Below are 18,774 nucleotides of genomic sequence, written 5' to 3'. Positions count from 1 at the left end.
AACTGTACTGCTGCCTTGTTTCATTCCGCCCTGTTGTGTCTGTGTCTCCCCCCCCCCAGGACTTCTGGACCTCCCACCACCGGCTTCATAGGACGCATCGCTGCCACTGGGGGGGGCACAGACCCAGCACATTGGACGGGATCCCTGTTACCCCTGGAGCCTTCATTCACTCCCTACTTCCCTTTTCCCTTAAGTTTTAATAAACTTTCTGGTGTGACGCAATTGTGGTCCTCTGGTCGTCTGTCTGAACCGTGACAGTACGATCTGACCATTATGGACTCAGCGCACACTTTCCCCGACATGGAAACCGATGAGCATGAGCAGCAGTTCCAGCAGCAGCAACAACAACTCGCCATGATCATTCAACTCCTCACCAACCTTACCCCAGCCAGTCTGCCCACCAGCCCTGCCCCCGAGTTACCTGCCCCGGTCATTGCAGCCGCTGCTCCGGAACCCAAGATTGGAAACCCCGAGCGGTTCAACGGCGATTCAACCCAGGTCCGGCCATTCCTGACTAGCTGCCGACTTCAGTTCTCCTTGCAGCCAAGGACCTTCGCCACGGAGGGGGCTAAAGTTGGGTATGCCATCACTCACCTGACGGGCCGAGCTCGACTCTGGGGAACAGCAGAGTTCGAACGTCAAAACCCCGCATGTGCAACCTTCGACCTGTTTGCTGAGGAGATGCTGAGGGTGTTTGACCTGGATTCACCAACCGCAGAGGCGTCTCGTGAACTGTTCAGTATTCGACAAGGCAGACGTACAGTCGCAGACCATTCCATCGACTTCCGAACCCTGGCTAGACGAAGTTCTTGGAACACACCATCGTTGGTGGACGCGTTCTTCCATAGTTTGGCTGACTATATCAAGGACGAGTTGGTCTCCCATGAACTGCCTTCCACTCTTGATGAAGCCATCGCACTGACTGTCAGGATCGACAGAAGGATACAGACCCGTCGTCGTGAGAGGGGGCGCCAAGGTCCACCTACTACCGGCATTCGGAGAGATCCGACTGGGCTCCTGTCATCTACTGCCACTCACCCAGGTCAGCTTGATCAGTCTGAGCCTATGGAGATTGGGCGAGCCTCTCTCACTCCTGCAGAGCGCCAGCGCCGCTTCACCTCAAACCTCTGCCTCTATTGTGGAGGTGATGGACATCGTGTGGTAACCTGCCCTTTAAAGGGCCGAAGCTCACCGGGCATAGGGGGAGTCCGGTTGAGTTCAATGACCATCCAGTCCTCCGACCGCAAACCCCTGCTGCAAGTTCACCTCCGCCTCTCTGACTCAACTCACACCCTGGCTGCTCTGGTGGATTCTGGCGCCGAAGCCAACATAATGGACATCAAGCTGGCACGCCAACTGGGACTGGAGAACCTCCGTTTGACACCTCCTATTCCTGCCCGGGCACTGGACGGACACTTACTCGGATCGGTCACTCATGTCACGGCCCCGGTCTCGATGGGTCTGTCCGGAAACCATCAAGAAACTATCCAGTTTCACCTGCTCCCCTCTCCAGGCCAACCCCTCATCCTGGGTTACCCATGGCTCCGCCGGCACAACCCTCAGCTCGACTGGGTGACCGGGGTGATCAGGGAGTGGGGAGAGGACTGCCACCGAACCTGCCTGCTTGCTGCCGCACTACCCCCTCGGCCAGTACCTACTAACTCCGCTCCTGACCTCTCCAATGTCCCAGAATGCTACCATGGTCTCAGAGAGGTGTTTAACAAAGCAAGAGCCACATCTCTGCCCCCTCACCGACCGTACGACTGTGCCATCGACCTCCTCCCTGGAACAGCCCCTCCAAAGGGTCGTCTTTATTCGTTGTCTGCTCCTGAAAGAAAGTCCATGGAGGACTACATCAATGGCTCTCTGTCCGCAGGATTAATCCGTTCATCTTCATCTCCTGCTGGTGCTGGCTTCTTCTTTGTGGGGAAGAAGGACGGATCTCTTCGCCCCTGCATCGACTACAGGGGACTCAACGACATCACAGTGAAAAACCGTTACCCTCTGCCTCTGCTCACCTCTGCTTTTGAGTTGCTCCAGGGAGCCACTGTTTTTACCAAGTTGGATCTCAGAAACGCTTACCACCTAGTGCGGATCCGGGAGGGAGATGAATGGAAAACCGCATTCAATACACCAACAGGCCACTACGAGTATCTGGTTATGCCTTTTGGCCTCACCAATGCTCCTGCTGTGTTCCAGGCTCTAGTGAATGATGTACTGCGGGACATGTTAAACAAGTTTGTCTTCGTTTACCTGGATGACATCTTAATCTACTCCAGAAACCTGTCTGAACACACCCGCCATGTCCAGCAAGTCCTTCATCGTCTTCTGGAGAATTCCCTCTACGCCAAGGCAGAGAAATGTGAGTTTCACGTCAAGACAGTGGCCTTCCTGGGGTACATAGTGGCAGAGGGAAGTATCCAAATGGATCCTGCCAAAGTATCAGCAGTCACTTCATGGCCAGTTCCGGAGAACAGAAAGAAGCTGCAACAGTTTCTGGGGTTTGCTAACTTCTATAGAAAGTTTATCCGGAACTACAGTACCGTTGCTGCCCCTCTCACTGCTCTAACCAGCACCAAGCAACCCTTCACCTGGACCCCAGCAGCCGACAAAGCCTTCAGTACCCTCAAGGTGAGGTTCACCTCCGCTCCCATCCTCCAGATGCCTGATGTGGACCGGCAATTCATTGTGGAGGTGGACGCCTCGGATGTGGGAGTTGGTGCTGTGATTTCTCAGTGGGCTGCGGAGGATAGGAAGCTCCATCCCTGTGCCTTTTTCTCACGTCGGTTGTCCCCCTCTGAGTGCAATTACGACATAGGGAACCGTGAGCTGCTGGCTGTGAAGCTTGCCTTGGAGGAGTGGCGTCACTGGCTGGAGGGGTCCACCATTCCATTTCTCGTTTGGACCGATCATAAGAACTTGGAGTACATCCGCACGGCCAAACGGTTGAACTCCAGGCAGTCCCGCTGGGCCCTGTTCTTCACCAGGTTTAATTTCACTCTGTCATACCGGCCTGGATCACGCAACACCAAGCCAGACGCCCTCTCCCGTCAATTCCAGAAGGATGACACCCCCTCCAAGGACCCTGTGTCGATTCTGCCAAGTCCCTGCATCGTTGCAGCTCTGACCTGGGCTGTTGAGGAACAGGTGCTGGAGGCTCTCCGTAACCAGCCAGGTCCCAGCACTTGCCCAGCTGACCGCCTTTTTGTCCCCGAAGACCTGAGGTCCCAGGTCGTTCAGTGGGGACATGACTCCCGCCTAGCTTGTCACCCTGGCTCCACCCGCACTTACAACCTGCTCGCCCAGAGGTTCTGGTGGCCCTCTCTGAGAAAGGATGTACGGGAATTTGTCCAAGCCTGCCCCATCTGCAACCAACACAAGTCGTCCTGCCAGCCCCCAGCCGGATTGCTGCAGCCCCTGCCTGTGCCCAGACGTCCCTGGTCTCACATCGCCCTTGACTTTGTCACGGGGCTGCCCCCTTCAAGTGGCATGACTGTCATTCTCACCATAGTTGACCGTTTCAGCAAGATGGCACACTTCATTCCCCTCCCCAAGCTCCCAACCGCCAAGGAGACCGCCCAGGTGGTCCTGGAACACGTCTTCCGGATCCACGGACTGCCAAAGGATGTAGTTTCTGACCGTGGTCCACAATTCTCCTCCGCTTTTTGGAAGGAGTTCTGTCACCTGCTGGGAGCCACAGTCAGTCTGACTTCCGGATTCCATCCCCAATCCAATGGGCAGTCAGAGCGGGCTAATCAGGAGCTCGAGAAGGCACTGCGATGCATGACTTCACGCAACCCCCACTCCTGGTCGCAGCAATTGACATGGGTGGAGTACGCACACAATTCTCTGACCTGCTCTGCCATCGGTATGTCCCCTTTCCAATGTGTTTATGGATACCAGCCTCCTCTATTTGCCAGCCAGGAAGAGGAGGTTACTTGCCCATCTGCACTTGCTTTTGCCCGTCGATGTCGCCGCACCTGGTCACAAGCCCGAGCCACACTCCTCAGATCCGTTGCCAGCTACACTACCGGGGCCAACCGTCGGAGAATTCCTGCTCCCACCTACCATGTTGGTCAAAGGGTGTGGTTGTCATCGAAGAACCTGCCACTCAGGGTGGAGTCGCAGAAGCTGGCACCTCGGTTCATTGGCCCATTCCCTATCATAAGAGTGATTAGCCCAACTGCTGTCCGGCTCCAACTGCCTAATTCCCTGAGGGTGCACCCCACTTTCCATGTGTCTAAGATTAAGCCCATCCATGAGAGTCCGCTGGTCCCTGCTGCGCCTTGTCCTCCTCCTCCACGGCTCGTCGATGGTGGTCTGGTTTACACCGTCCGCCGCCTGCTTCGGTCCAGACGGAGGGGTAGGGGTCTCCAGTACCTCATTGACTGGGAGGGCTATGGACCTGAGGAAAGGACCTGGGTGCCAGCTAGTCGGATTGTGGATAGGACTCTCATCACCGCTTTCCACCAACGGCATCCTGATCAACCTGCAATCCGTAGGGGCCGCCCCAGAGGGGTCCCTAACCGTCCTGCCCGCTCGGCTTCCTGTCCTGTGCCTGATCCTGTCTCGGGACCTGTCCCATCTCCCGACCACGGCCCTCCGGCTTCCTCCGAGGATGAGGACGTTCACTCGGACCGTTCGGAGGAGTTCTAGCCCTCCTCCGGCTCCCCTCCTCCCGCCCGGCGTGGTGTTGCTCTTGGGACTTCTGGGGCCGTCCCTTGGGGGGGGGGTTCTGTCATGAGCCTCTCACTCCACCGGGTTACCACCTTAATTTTCTTCCACTCTGCTCACCACTCTCTCTACTCAGCCTAACTAGCTCCACCTGTCCCTGCTCTGCTCTGCTCTAATTACTCTGCCAGCTGCGCTGCATTACCCACTACCTCTCCCAGTATTTAAGGCCCTGTCTTTCAGCTCTCCGGTGTCAGATCGTCTGCAAAGCTCACACCCGGAACCTGTTTGCTCGCGCTTCTGGCTCACCCTGGTTTTGTGACCCCGGACCTGCCTGATTTTTGGATACTCTTCTGCCCCAGGAGATCCAGACCTGCTTCTGCCATAACGACTCCTGACTACTCTTCTATCCCGGTAACTCTGACCAGCCTTCTGCCTTGCTACTACGTATTTTGGATTTCCCTTGAACTGTACTGCTGCCTTGTTTCATTCCGCCCTGTTGTGTCTGTGTCTCCCCCCCCCCAGGACTTCTGGACCTCCCACCACCGGCTTCATAGGACGCATCGCTGCCACTGGGGGGGGCACAGACCCAGCACATTGGACGGGATCCCTGTTACCCCTGGAGCCTTCATTCACTCCCTACTTCCCTTTTCCCTTAAGTTTTAATAAACTTTCTGGTGTGACGCAATTGTGGTCCTCTGGTCGTCTGTCTGAACCGTGACATATAGAGATGGCCCCATCACTACTGAAGGCATTGTATTACAGAACTATAGAGATAGCCCCATCACTACTGAAGGCATTGTATTACAGAACTATAGAGATGGCCCCATCACTACTGAAGGCATCGTATTACAGAACTATAGAGATGGCCCCATCACTACTGAAGGCATCGTATTACAGAACTATAGAGATGGCCCCATCACTACTGAAGGCATCGTATTACAGAACTATAGAGATGGCCCCATCACTACTGAAGGCATCGTATTACAGAACTATAGAGATGGCCCCATCACTACTGAATGCATCGTATTACAGAACTATAGAGATGGCCCCATCACTACTGAAGGCATTGTATTACAAAACTATAGAGATAGCCTCATCCAGTGGCGATTTTAGCATGTCAATCTTGATGGGGCCAACAAAAAAAATGTTTTTTTGATGCATGCCAGCAAAATCACAACACAACACTAAACGATACATTCATTGCACTATAACGGTGACAAATGGTGCCCACAAACTGTTAGGGTCTACATTACATTAAAAAAATTACATTACATAAAGCTGTCCCAACAGCAGAGCTTTCTTTTCAGCACCATGGAGTGAATCCTTACCACCGCTACACCTGGCTATCAGCGGAGCATTTTCTGGCAGCAAAAAAGTTAATTCACCCTCATTTCCTGCCTTTTTTTAAAACATAGCTGATATGGCTGACTTGCTTAAACAAATGTGGTTTCTACTGACAATTGAGATGTACAAACTATGGCATAAGGGAACGACGAGTGGATAAGAGGCAATCCGTCATTTTGATTAAGACATTAATGAGCGAGCTAGGATGGACGTAGTCCATATATTTGTTCAGCACTTTTGAAATGTACAGAGACAGAATTCAGAACATGGGCCGTTCTTATAGTATTCTCCCTGTACACAGTCAGAACCGTAGGATAAATAAAGGGGGCATATAAGCAGACAATGAAAGCTCTTACAATATTCGATGATTACATCTCTCTAAAACAGGTTATAGGCTACATGTGCACCACCAAGTCAGAACAGTAGGCTAAATTAAGAGGGGAAAATAGACCAAACTATTAGGGTGAGGCACATGGGCTACTAACAGCTTAATACACAACATACACTTAGTATTACTTTCTTAGCTACAGTATACATATCTCCCTGGCATATTACATCATTTATGCAGCAGCATACAATACATTTTTGAACTCACCTTGTTGTGCTGTGCTCACTTGAACAGGAAGGTGGCACAGCGGTGCTTCGTGGGCAAATTTTTTGATCAAACTTTGCCATCAAAGTCTGGAATTCTCTGGATTTATGGTGCTTTCAAGACAACTGGGAACTCTGAAAAAAACAAGGTTGAATCATGATAACGTCAGGTGATCTTCAGGTTGTAGCTCTAGAAATAGGCCCGAATTCCCGACTTACAATTCCGATTTGGATGACCGTTCAAAACGTATTTTCCCAGTCGGAGCTCATTTTTCTCGAGTTCCCAGTTGTCTTGAACTCACTGAAGTCAGATCTCCCAGTTCCGAGTTAAGTTGTTTTGAGCGCGGCAGAAATCATGCTGGATTGACAGCATGGCCAATGTTGAATGTTTGTCATTTTAAGATTTGGAAAAGAGACTCTTAAACCCAGACTTGGGACCACACAGCCACTCCACTGAATAGCAGGCTAGTGATCGCATCCAAACCTCATTGTTGAATTTGAGATTTCCAACTTGTTGTGTAATGTTTATGTCCAATGGCCGATGAGCACCGATACGTATTATCTATCATTTCCATTCATTATTTCTCTTCAGATACACAAAAATGTATGCACGCATGACTGTAAGTCGCTTTGGATAAAAGCGTCTGCTAAATGGCATATTATTTATTATTATTATAGATGACAAGGATAAAAAGGATTTGCTAGTCGATTGTCGACTTGGCTCATGATGATGACTGCTAGCTAAGATTTTGAGTGTATGATGTTGACATGATCAGTCCAATCAAAGCTACTGTAGATATAACGTGATTTGACTCCATTTTATCTGTGGCCAATGACCTTGAGCCTTCTTGGATGGGCACTTCTAATGTAACTATGGCAGCACCCAAGGGGCTTGAATTTTCTAAGTCTACCCTTAGACTTGGTGGTGACGTAGTGTCCCAATGAATGACAGAACACTGAGCCAATCATGGCGCTACTAGAGGACATTACCAACCCCTACGCTCTGTATTTTCCGCTGGCTGCCCCACCACCACAGAAACCACTGAGCAAGGCCGAAACACCTGCATTTTGGAGCTGCCTTACTCAAGAAAGCAAAGAAGAGACCATGTTTGTATGCGGCTTTATTAACTCAATGATATATGTATTTTTTTACATTGTTTGCAAACTGATATGTGACACGTATTAATGCCAAAATAAAATGCAAAACACCTGCCCTGAATGACAGGTCGCCACTGATGGTGTCTCTCTCTGGGGCCTGGTTCACAAACAGCCACTAGATCCTACCCCTTAGCCTAGAGCCTAGCCACTGCCAGGAACAGGTATAAGCAGTGTTGAATATTCCACCTATCAGAAGGCAAGATGGGGCTACAGCGATGCTATTTACACTTATCCAATTATTTTAGATCTAATTAAAAGTACATAGTGTTGTTTCTGGACAAGGATGAATGATCATATTGTGGTAACATTGTCAATCTTATCTACTACACTGAAACACATTTATACAATGTGAGTGCACCCTGTAAGAAGGTTGAATGGGTTATTCCTCCCGAGTCCCTAGTTTCATCACTTGAATTCTGTTCTGTGAGATTCCTTCAAATTGGCATTGCACACCTGTTGCTGAATAAGACCTCCCAACTCCCTAACCTCATTTGTCATACTACTTATATCAAAGAAACAACATAGTCCTAGCCCACAACAAGTCCATGATTGTGGAATCTGATTTGTTAGATGGAGAAAATAAAACAATATCCGTCCTCCTCAGCAAAGAACTTTTTTATTTACCGTTGAAAGGAACTTGGTAGAATATTACAGCAGAACTCACAAGGGAAACAGCTGCCATTTCATGGAACACAATACAGGAATAAAGTTGTAGTTCAAAGTCATGTGTATATATAATATTTGTATATCAGTAGAAAAAAAACTATTGCTCCCAGATGTTGTTTGTATGACGAATTCTCTCCTGCTATGCTGTAGGGTAAAGTAAAGCTAATAGGAGAAGGCTCACAGAGGGAAATGTGATGGTTGTTGTTGTTGACAATTATGTAATTTCCTGAATAAGGTTATGAATGCCATTACTTTTTGTATGTATGTTGACCAGAATTAAACTTTTGATCATTGTCCCAAACTTTTTTTTTTTTTTTTTTATAAACACCAACATACAGCAATCAATATAATGGAAAATAAAAGAACACAAGGCAGTCCTATACAGGAGGAGGCATGCAACATGTTAAAATACTTAGAGGACCAACCACTGAATTAACAAGCCTGGATGGTGTTTAGTCACATGTTAATGTCAGCTGAAAGAGTACCAACTTGAAAGAGAAAATTGAAAACTGATGGATTGAGAGAAGGGGCTTGATGGATATTCTTTCTGTCCAATGGACTGGAAGTGAGGACAGATTGAGAGACAGACTACTTGAATGGGACTGGATTCGAAGTGCATTGTGTACAATTAAAAAATAAATCTGTTTGTTAATGTCATCACTATTGTGTTCTATGCTCTTCATTTTTCATTCAGGGAATAAATGAATGTTAGAAGTCTGCCTGGATGATTGCATCCAAGCTTTAGTGTTTTAAATAGCTTACACCAGTTTAGTTTAGGCAGCAATACTCAATACATTTTACATATAGATATCATCTAATAGACATATTTCTATATATTTCTTTTGAAAAATAATTATATCTATAATTGATATTTTTAAGTATAATATCCCCTACAGTACATTTAAGACAGCACCAATATTACAAGAAACAGATGTTTCTTTTAGTTGTTAATGATCCAAGTTCAAGAATTAAGGACCCAAATGACTTATAATCCTACACTAGTCATCAAGGCAAATCCCTTTATGACTTGATCGATTCCAGTATCAATGGAAGACCTGGTTTAAGACAGAAATTAAACCTAGTCCTGGACTGAAAATATATTTCGATGGAGATTCTGCATTGAGCATAGTTTAGTCCCGGACTAGGTTTAATCTGTGTCCGGGAAACCAGCCCTAAAAAAATGACCAGAGCCAGTCATCCTAGCTTAAGCCATCTTCCTTCGGAGTCACCAAGATCTAACAGGTTGCTGGATTTGACATTCAAGACTCCCTCCCATCCTTGTGGTTGACAATACAGGGCAGGCACAGGTCTCGTCCTAGTAAAATGTCCATAGATAGATCATATTCATTCCTACAGGCACACAGGCCAAAAGACAGAACCATAGACTGTATGGAAAGATCATAGAACCAGTATAACAACCATCTAATATGGGAGATGTGCAGCATTATAGCCTTAAGGAGGGTGAGGGAATCCCCTGCTTTTCAATTCATGACACACTGCATGCAGCCACTCATGTGGTCACAATGATTCCCCAACCAACCAATGGGGCTGTTTACTTCTTTCTGTTACTAGGGCACTGATGCTGATTTGGTGTTTGTCTTGCTTAGCCTGGTCCCAGGAGTTGGCAAGACCGAACAAACAGATCTGGGACCAGGCTATGTTTTTCTCACTGTTCTGTCTATGCCCAATTCTGTGTCCTACTTAGAACAATGATTCAAATTCTTCCAAAACAATACAGTTGTTCTCTGACTGTACAAGCCACTTAAAATACAGAACACACAGCAATGTATTAGATAAGCTGAGTTTCAAATCTCTTTGCTCAGCAACACCACATTGTAACTTTTTTCTTATTATATACAGCACATAGTTCCGGTCCAAGTGAGTTGTTTAAAGTTAAAAATAGATATTCTACCGGTAAAAGAGACCAGTGGCCTAATGTCATGTTCTGAAACATTGTGAGACTGGATTTGCTGGGCTAGCTACATGAGTGGGGTTACTTATTACATGGACAATCTTATTTTTTATTTTATTTTATTTTTTATCAATGGAAAATCTCATATGAGCCAACTAGTTAATGCAGTCTTTAAATGTTTAGCTAGCACAAATTACCTGGTGCCACCAGGGCAGTTTAAAACCCTGATGATAAATGAGTTCACTGAGGTGTGTAATTGTTTTGATTGATTGACTTTAACTATTTATTTATGATGCCTGTGATGTTTTAATGTAATGTATTTGTTATTGTATCTTGTTATTCTATCTTGTAGTTTTATCTTTTATTTTATGTCCTCAGGGCACCATTGAAAATGAGACTCTGGTCTCAATAGGCTCCTCTGATTAAATAAAAGTTAATAAAAAAACATAGATCTAACCTTTATAACGCATTTCTCTTATATAGACAGTTTTGCTCAGTCAAATATACTTTATGTACTCCACTATTTTTTTTTATAATTTAGGTTCGATTCATACGTCATGCACAAAATAGATCTTCTTCTATCCAAGCTTGGCATCACGTTGTCAGACAGCTTGATCAGATTACACAGCCGGCTTGATCAATCAATCGTCGTCCACCTCGTCTCCCTCCGACTCTTCTCCTCCTGGTCTCCTTTCAAACATTTTATCCTTCGGTCTCTCCTGTATCTCTTTCATCTCATCCGCATAACGGGAGAACGCGCCTCCAAACTTGCCCCACGCTTTGAACGGGATAGTGATAGAGTTTCTATAGCTGGGTTTGACTTCGCTCACCCTCATGAAAACTCCGTATTTGTTGGACCCGACGTCGAAGAAGAAACGTTTGGAGTCCACCATGATGGAGGTGCCCTCCGGAAGCTCGCTGTAGCCCCCTGCTCTTCCGCCACCGGCAAGTTCCTCGTCATCTCCTCCGTAGTCGTCTATATGTTTGGCTAGGGCGTCACGGAACTCTATTAACCCTTGGGCCGGGAGGGCGATGGTTTGTCCGGACTGCATGCCACCCGGGATTCCGCCACTTCCTACTCCGAACCCGGGGCCTCGGTTGAGGGTCTGCCTGATGCGGAGGAACCTCCCCCGCTGGTTCTCTTTCAGATCGAGGTAGTATTTTCGGTTTTCTCGAACCAGGAACTCACTCTTCAAGGCCCGCCTAGGCCCACTGTCATCCCCGCCGGATGACTGAGCGATCTGCTCGGGGCTGCTAGGCCCAAGTTGGGCGTAGTGTTCTATAAAATCCCCCAGGTAGTCACGGAACTCGGCAGCGACTGACATGGAAAGGGTCAACCGACTTTTCGAGCCCCCGGCGCCGACCTCGGCGATTTTGATGAATCTGCCCTTCGCATTCTGCTTTACATCCAGGTAGAAGCGTTTGTTCTGGATATCCAGTCGCTTTGAGGCCAGCTCCTGGGTCTCCTGATCCCGCTGGTAGTGCTGAAACCCGCCGCCTACACCACCACTGCTGCCACCGCGCTCACTCCCACTGTCCCCGTCGGCCATCTTCGCAGCCAGCTTCTCTCCTTCCTAGGTTCTGACCCCCGCCCCCCCACCACCGCGTGCTTACCCAATTCGCAGATAACAGAACGTTGAATACTGCGTTCTGATAGGCTGCTCGCCTGCCAATTACAACAGCAGACAGCAAACTGTACATTTTCTACTGGTAGATTCCTCTTGCCAGTCAATAAATTGTGCCCTCCTAATTCGATGAAATCAACGATTTCCCCCGATTATTTATGGTATCAATCGGCTTACTTTTCTAATGCATTGAAAACCTAGTCGTGTTAAAAATACATGATATGAAACGAATAGATACTCAGACAAACTAGTAAAATACTGCTGAGTATGTTTAATTAATTGTGCACTAGCTAATTAGTTACCCATTGATTTTGTACACCAATTGTGAGGCAAATTAATATTTTAGGTCACCCAGTCAGTTTGCAACTGCATCGACGCATACATTATCAAAGACGGGTGCCTTGAGTATTTCTGAATATGCAATATCCAGATGTGTGCATGCACGAAGTATATTTCAGCATTTTATTAGTCAATCACGTGAATAATATTGATAATCAATACAAATACATTTTGAGTGCCAATTTCTAGCTCAGCAGTCCCGCCTACTTTGTCTCGTGCGCAAAGGACATGCCGAATTTGGGGTGGGGGATGGGTAACATGTGTACAAGCAGCGCTGTGATTGGTCAGAAAAAGGATTCAAAGTAACAACACGAATTCCCATTGGTCAATATCCGCTCGCGAGGAGTCCCGGGCATAGGTTTGCGAGCTGAAGGGGTTTATTGTTTCTCTCCGTCTTCAACCGAAATTGTTTCTGATCTCTTCAGTTCCACAACCAAATAACAAAACGCTGAAATGGTAACGTTATGTGTTTATTATTTGTAGTGATACTTTGAATAACGACTGCTTGGTATATCATTTGTTTTAATTGCATTACCGGCTACTACTGCTTCAAATGACCTAAAAATAAATGCCAAGCTAGCGTTAGCCAGCTACAGTAAGCCAACAAGTTCGCATTACTAACCGATACCTAGTTAGTGAGATATTTAGGTTACTTTTCAGCATACTTGTGAAACTTGTAGTTTTATTTGTTTGGTAATTGCTTGTATAGCTAATTCATGTTAGAAATATAGCTTAATTAGGCTATTTTCGCGTACATATCATGTGGTTGAACGGCTATTAGGCTACTAACGTTAGGGTACCTAGCTAGCTAAATTAAGCAACGTTAGCTAGCTGACAATTTGTTTTCGAGTTCGGTCGGGTTGTCCCGCGGCTACTGTTCTCTACCAAATCAAATGTAAATATTGCCATATCTGTCGAGGTTATTTACCTACTAATTCTCTCTTTTAGCATTAGTCAATTTCAGAAAGTGGCTAATTCATTGGGTATATCAATCGCTCCGCTTGACTACTTCATTACAATAGTGTGAATGTAGGTCAAGTTCGTTTTATCCACATACCTAGTTACCTGGGTTTCTCCTCCACATGGAGTTGAGCAACTGTCCTAAAGCATGCTTCAGTGCCTTTTCATCGCATCATTTTGATGCCAGCTGCTGCTTGGTAACTGGCGGGAAACCGTATGCGGTCAAGAACCGGATGATTCAGCTGGAACGCTAGCTAACAATCTTCCTAAATAGCTATGTTTTATTTTGAATGACATCCACTGGCGAGTTATCATCCCAAATTGTCGACACGTTTCTGTACAACAATTAAATCAAACTTTACTTATGGAGCACATTTCAAAGTAATTAACAAATACATTAATAAAGGTGAGAAAGAAACACTACGTTTCCTATTTGACATTCAATTAGTAAAACAATAAAATAAGTGGACCTGAGACTAGCTAATTATGTATTTATGAGAGAACACTTGTGTTTACTGTAACTACTAGCAAGTGATGGTTTGTGACCAGGGAGGGTCAGGTTAGGGGATTTCTGGAGTAGCAGGTGTTATTTAAGACATTTTGGGAAAGAGTGCTGACATGCAAATAACATGATTTCTATTATGTTACTTAAGTCACATTTTACGGCCTCCTTTTGTAATATTTTGTGTTTTGCTTCCTATATTCTAGGCTGGCGGTAAGGCAGGAAAAGACAGTGGCAAGGCCAAGGCGAAAGCAGTATCGCGCTCCCAGAGAGCTGGACTGCAGGTAAGATTGAATACCTCTACAGAGATCCTATGATGCAGTGCACCTTGCATGCAATTCCATGCCATTCATTATTTTCAGTCTTGCATGCAATTGGTTAGCTCTTTTTTTTACTTCATGTTTCAGTGTTCATGTGTACTCCAATTGCTAGAAGCCACTCATCCCCTCCCCATTGGCGCCTAACCTCACATCTGTTTTATTCCTGCCAGTTCCCAGTGGGGCGTATCCACAGGCACTTGAAGACCCGTACTACCAGCCATGGGCGTGTAGGAGCCACAGCGGCTGTATATAGTGCTGCCATCCTCGAGTATCTCACCGCTGAGGTGAGACACTATCTCACACCGTTATATCCTGTTGGGTTACTTATTCTGAATTGCTGTCATTTAAACAAAATGATGTCATTAGTCCATTTGTGAAGGGGTGGAAAGAGATGTATAAGCTTTATTTAATTTTTTTAAATAGTAGATCTCTGAATCGTTTTACGTTTGGGACTGTAAGGTTCTAGCTGCATAAAGATTATTCTGAGATAATTGGCTTTAATGTTCCAAACCCTCATTGGTTTGAATGGTGTCAGGGATTTTTTTGTTATCTTCTGTTCTTTTTAATTTAGCAACATGAATTGGTACTATATATAACACACACAAAATGTGAACAGCCCTTCAAATTTGTGGATTTGGCTATTTCAGCCACACCCATTGCTGACAGGTGTATAAAATCGAGCACACAGCCATACAATCTCCATAGACAAACATTGGCAGTAGAATGGCCTTACTGAAGAGCTATGACTTTCAACGTGGCACCGTCACAGGATGCCACCTTTCCAACAAGTCAGTTTGTCAAATTTCTGCCCTGCTAGAGCTGCCCCAGTCAACCGTAAGTGCTGTTATTGTGAAGTGGAAACATCAAGGAGCAACAACTGCTCAGCCGCGAAGTGGTAGGCCACAATAGCTCACAGAACGGGACCGCTGAGTGCTGAAGCGTGTAAAAAATCATCTGTCCTCTGTTGGAACACTCACTACCGAGTTCCTAACTGCCCCTGGAAGCAACGGCAGCACAAGAACTGTTAGTCTGGAGGTTCATGAAATGGGTTTCCATGGCTGAGCAGCCGCACACAAGCTCACCACACGCAATGCCAAGCGTCGGCTGGAGTGGTGTAACGTTTGCCACCATTGGACTTGTTCTCAGTGGAAACTCGTTCTCTGGAGTGATGAATCACACGTCACCATCTGGCAGTCCGACAGATGACTCTGGGTTTGGCAGATGCCAGAACCCACTAGCTGCCCCGATGCATATTGCCAACTAAAGTTTGGTGGAGGGATAATGGTCTGGGGCTGTGTTTCATGGTTCGGGCTAGGCCCCTTTAGTTCCAGTGAAGGGAAGTCTTAACGCTACAGCATACAATGACATTCTGTGCTTCCAACTTTGTGGCAACCGGTTGGGGAAGGCCCTTCGCTGTTTCAGCATGACAATGCCCCCGTGCACAAAGCGAGGTCCATAGAGAAATGGTTTGAGATCGGTGTTGAAGAACTTGGTTGGCCTACACAGAGCCCTGACCTCAACCCCATTGAACACCTTTCGGAGGAATTGGAACGCCGACTGCAAGCCAGGCCTAATCGCCAAACATCAGTGCCCGGCCTCACGAATGTTCTTGTGGCTGAGTGGAAGCAAGTCCCCGCAGCAATGTTCCAATAGAGCCTTCCCAGAAGAGTGGAGGCTGTTTATAGCTGCAAAAATTGGGGACCAACGCCATATTAATGCCCATAATTTTTGGAATGAGATGTTCGACGAGCCGGTGTCCACAAACTTTTGATCATGTAGTGTATCTGAAGTACTGTATAGGTAGAACGTTGAACAAAACAAGGCTATGTCAACTCAATTTGGACAAATGCAGATAGCGCATTATAGTCCCAAGCTCTCGATTTTCAGTTGATCACAGACACAAAAATGGTTTCAATGGAGTTGTATTGTTATATTGTATCCTGATTTGGTTGACTTGTTTCTAGGTACTAGAGTTGGCGGGTAACGCCTCCAAAGATCTGAAGGTGAAGCGTATCACTCCCCGCCACTTGCAGCTTGCCATCCGTGGAGATGAGGAGTTGGACTCCCTCATCAAGGCCACCATCGCTGGAGGCGGTGGGTTCAGAAAGCACATTTTATTAAATCACTTGCGCGCGCACACAACTCATACACTCCACATAGTCACCTATTTTTGGATCATGGCTATTGACGTACAGTACACGCATGAACAACACCATATCGCCATTTCCTGTACAACATACTCTCACTTGTATTCCTATCTAACCACTGTTGCTTCTGTTTCCAGGTGTGATCCCCCACATCCACAAGTCCCTGATCGGGAAGAAGGGCCAGCAGAAGACTGCATAGAGTAGACAGACGCCATCTTGTTGACCGGAACTGTGGAGGCGTGTGTTCGGACTGGACTCTGTTCGGAGATGCGTGTTCGGACTCTGACCTGACCAACAGGACTTCACATTCATCCTTTTATATTACTATTAGCTAACGATGATGAGTGATTGGTAGTTTTTTTCGTTATTGTAATATTTCCCATAATTAGAAAGAAAAGGACACATGTTATTTTAGATTTTTGGGCATGACAGGGGAAATCCTCATACTTTTGTCAGATTGTCACAGTTGACTTGTTTGATTGGCAGGGCTTCAAATGTTTTGTATTGAAAAATGGAATTGTTAAAACCCATTTTTTTTATAAAAACAAAGCTGTCGTTTGTGGTTATTTTTTCCCCCTCTACAGAATGTCATTGTTAAACTTTATATTTCAAACTTCCTCTCCTAACCATATTTGCTGTCTGAACTTTATTGGTTTATATTTGTTATGTACAGTGCCTTCAAAGTATTCATACCCGTTGACTTATTCCACATTTTGCCTGAATTCAAAATGGATGAAATATTTCTCAACCATCTACACACACAACCCCATAATGACAAAGTGGAAACATGTTTTTTTGATATTTTAGCGAGAATTGAAAATGAAATAGATATAATTTACATAAGTATTCACACCCCTGAGTCAATACTTTGTAGAATCACCTTTGGCGGTGATTACAGCTTTCTGTCGTTGGGTATGTATATCAAATTTGCACATCTTAAGGATTTTCTTCCTTGCAGATTTTTTTTTTAAGCTCTTAAATTATACTGAACAAAAATATAAACAACATGTAAAGTGTTGGTTTCATGAGCTGAAATAAAAAAAAATCCCAGAAATGTTCTGCATGTGCACAAAGCTTATTTTTCTCAAATTTTGTGAGCAAATGTGTTTACATTCCTATTAGTGAGCATTTCTCCTTTGCAATATAATCCATTCACATGACAGGTGTGGCAAATCAAGAAGCTGATTAAACAGCATGATCATTACACAGGTGCACCTTGTGCGGGGGCAATAAAAGTGTAGTCTTTTCACGCAATGCCACAGATGTTGCAAGTTTTGAGGGAATGTGCAATTGGCATGCTGACTAGGAATGTCTGCCAGAGAATTGAATGTTAATTTCTCTACCATAAACTGCCTCCAATGTCGTTTTAGAGAATTTGGCAGTACGTCCAACCGGCCTCACAACTGCAGACCACGTGTAACCACGCCAACCCAGGATATCCACATCCAGCTTCATGACCTGTGGGATCGTCTGAGGAGTATTTCTGTCTGTAATAAAGCCCTTTTGTGGAGATAAACTCATTCTGATTGGCTAAGCCTGGCTCCACAGTGGGTGGGCCTATGCCCTCCCAGGCCCACCCATGGCTGCACCCCTGCCCAGTCGTGAAATCCATAATTAGGGCCTAATTGGGGACTGATTTCATTATATGAACTGTAACTCTTAACATATTTGAAAATTGTTGCATGTTACGTTTATATTTTTGTTCATCGACGCTCCCAAAACTTAGTCTTTCCTCAGATTTTAAATGGGATTCAAGTCTGGGCTTTGGTTGGGCCACTCAAGGACTTTCACATACTGGTCTAAAGCCATTCCAGCGTTGCTTTGGCTGTATGCTTGGGGTTATTGTCCTGTTGGAACTTAGATCTTCGCCCCAGTCTAAGGTCATCTGCACTGAAGCAGGTTCTCATCAAGGATTTGCCTGTATTTGGCTCCATTCCATTGTTCCCTCTATTATTACCAGTCTTCCAGTCCCTGCCGCTGAAAAGCATCCCCATGGCATAAAGCTGCCGCCACCATGCTTCACGGTAGGTATGGTGTTAGACGGGTGATGAGCTGTGCCTGGTTTTCTCCAGACATAGCACTTTGCATTCAGGCCAAAGAGTAAAACATTTTGTCTCATCAGACCACCAAATCTTTTGCCTTATGGTCTGTCTTGCATGTGCCTTTTTGCAAATTCTAGGCGTGCTGTCATCATCCTTTTTTCTCTCAGGAGTAGCCATAAAGCCCAGATTGGTGAAGTGCTGTAGAGACTGATGTTCTTCTGGCAGGTTCTCCCACCTCAGCCAAGGAACTCTGTAGTTCTGTAAGAGTGGTCATTGGGTTCTTGGTCACCTCCCTGACCAAGGTCCTTCTTGCCCGGTTGCTCAGTTTGGTCGTGTGGTGTCGAGAAACCGATGCTAGTTATGCTGTGAAAACAAGGAAATCCGCTGACACTGTACTTTGATTATAAAGGTTTATTTATATCAAAGGATTCCAGCGTCAATTTACAGATATCTGCCGATATCTGGAGAATAACCGGACCCAATCTGTAATATGT

At 46.0% G+C, this 18,774-nt stretch overlaps 2 protein-coding genes across 2 annotated transcripts; one reads left to right on the top strand and one right to left on the bottom strand.

The window, feature by feature from the left end:
• Positions 1–8,366: 8,366 nt before the first annotated feature.
• On the bottom strand, positions 8,367–11,913 carry LOC311144570 (transcriptional regulator protein Pur-beta-like). Its single transcript, XM_084180605.1, has one exon. It carries the CDS (start codon positions 11,893–11,895, stop codon positions 10,987–10,989), a length of 909 nt encoding a protein of 302 aa, XP_084036731.1. The 5' UTR covers positions 11,896–11,913; the 3' UTR covers positions 8,367–10,986.
• A 743-nt stretch (positions 11,914–12,656) lies between these two features.
• Positions 12,657–16,793, top strand: LOC311144573 (histone H2A.V). Its single transcript, XM_084180608.1, has 5 exons — positions 12,657–12,765; positions 13,978–14,055; positions 14,262–14,375; positions 16,056–16,185; positions 16,376–16,793. Exons 1-5 carry the CDS (start codon positions 12,763–12,765, stop codon positions 16,435–16,437), a joined length of 387 nt encoding a protein of 128 aa, XP_084036734.1. The 5' UTR covers positions 12,657–12,762; the 3' UTR covers positions 16,438–16,793.
• The last annotated feature ends 1,981 nt before the right edge of the window (positions 16,794–18,774 follow it).

This window comes from Coregonus lavaretus, assembly GCF_964263955.1.
Source record: "Coregonus lavaretus genome assembly, chromosome: 17".
In the NCBI taxonomy this organism is placed as follows: domain Eukaryota; kingdom Metazoa; phylum Chordata; class Actinopteri; order Salmoniformes; family Salmonidae; genus Coregonus; species Coregonus lavaretus.
This window is presented reverse-complemented; position numbering and strand designations above follow the sequence as displayed.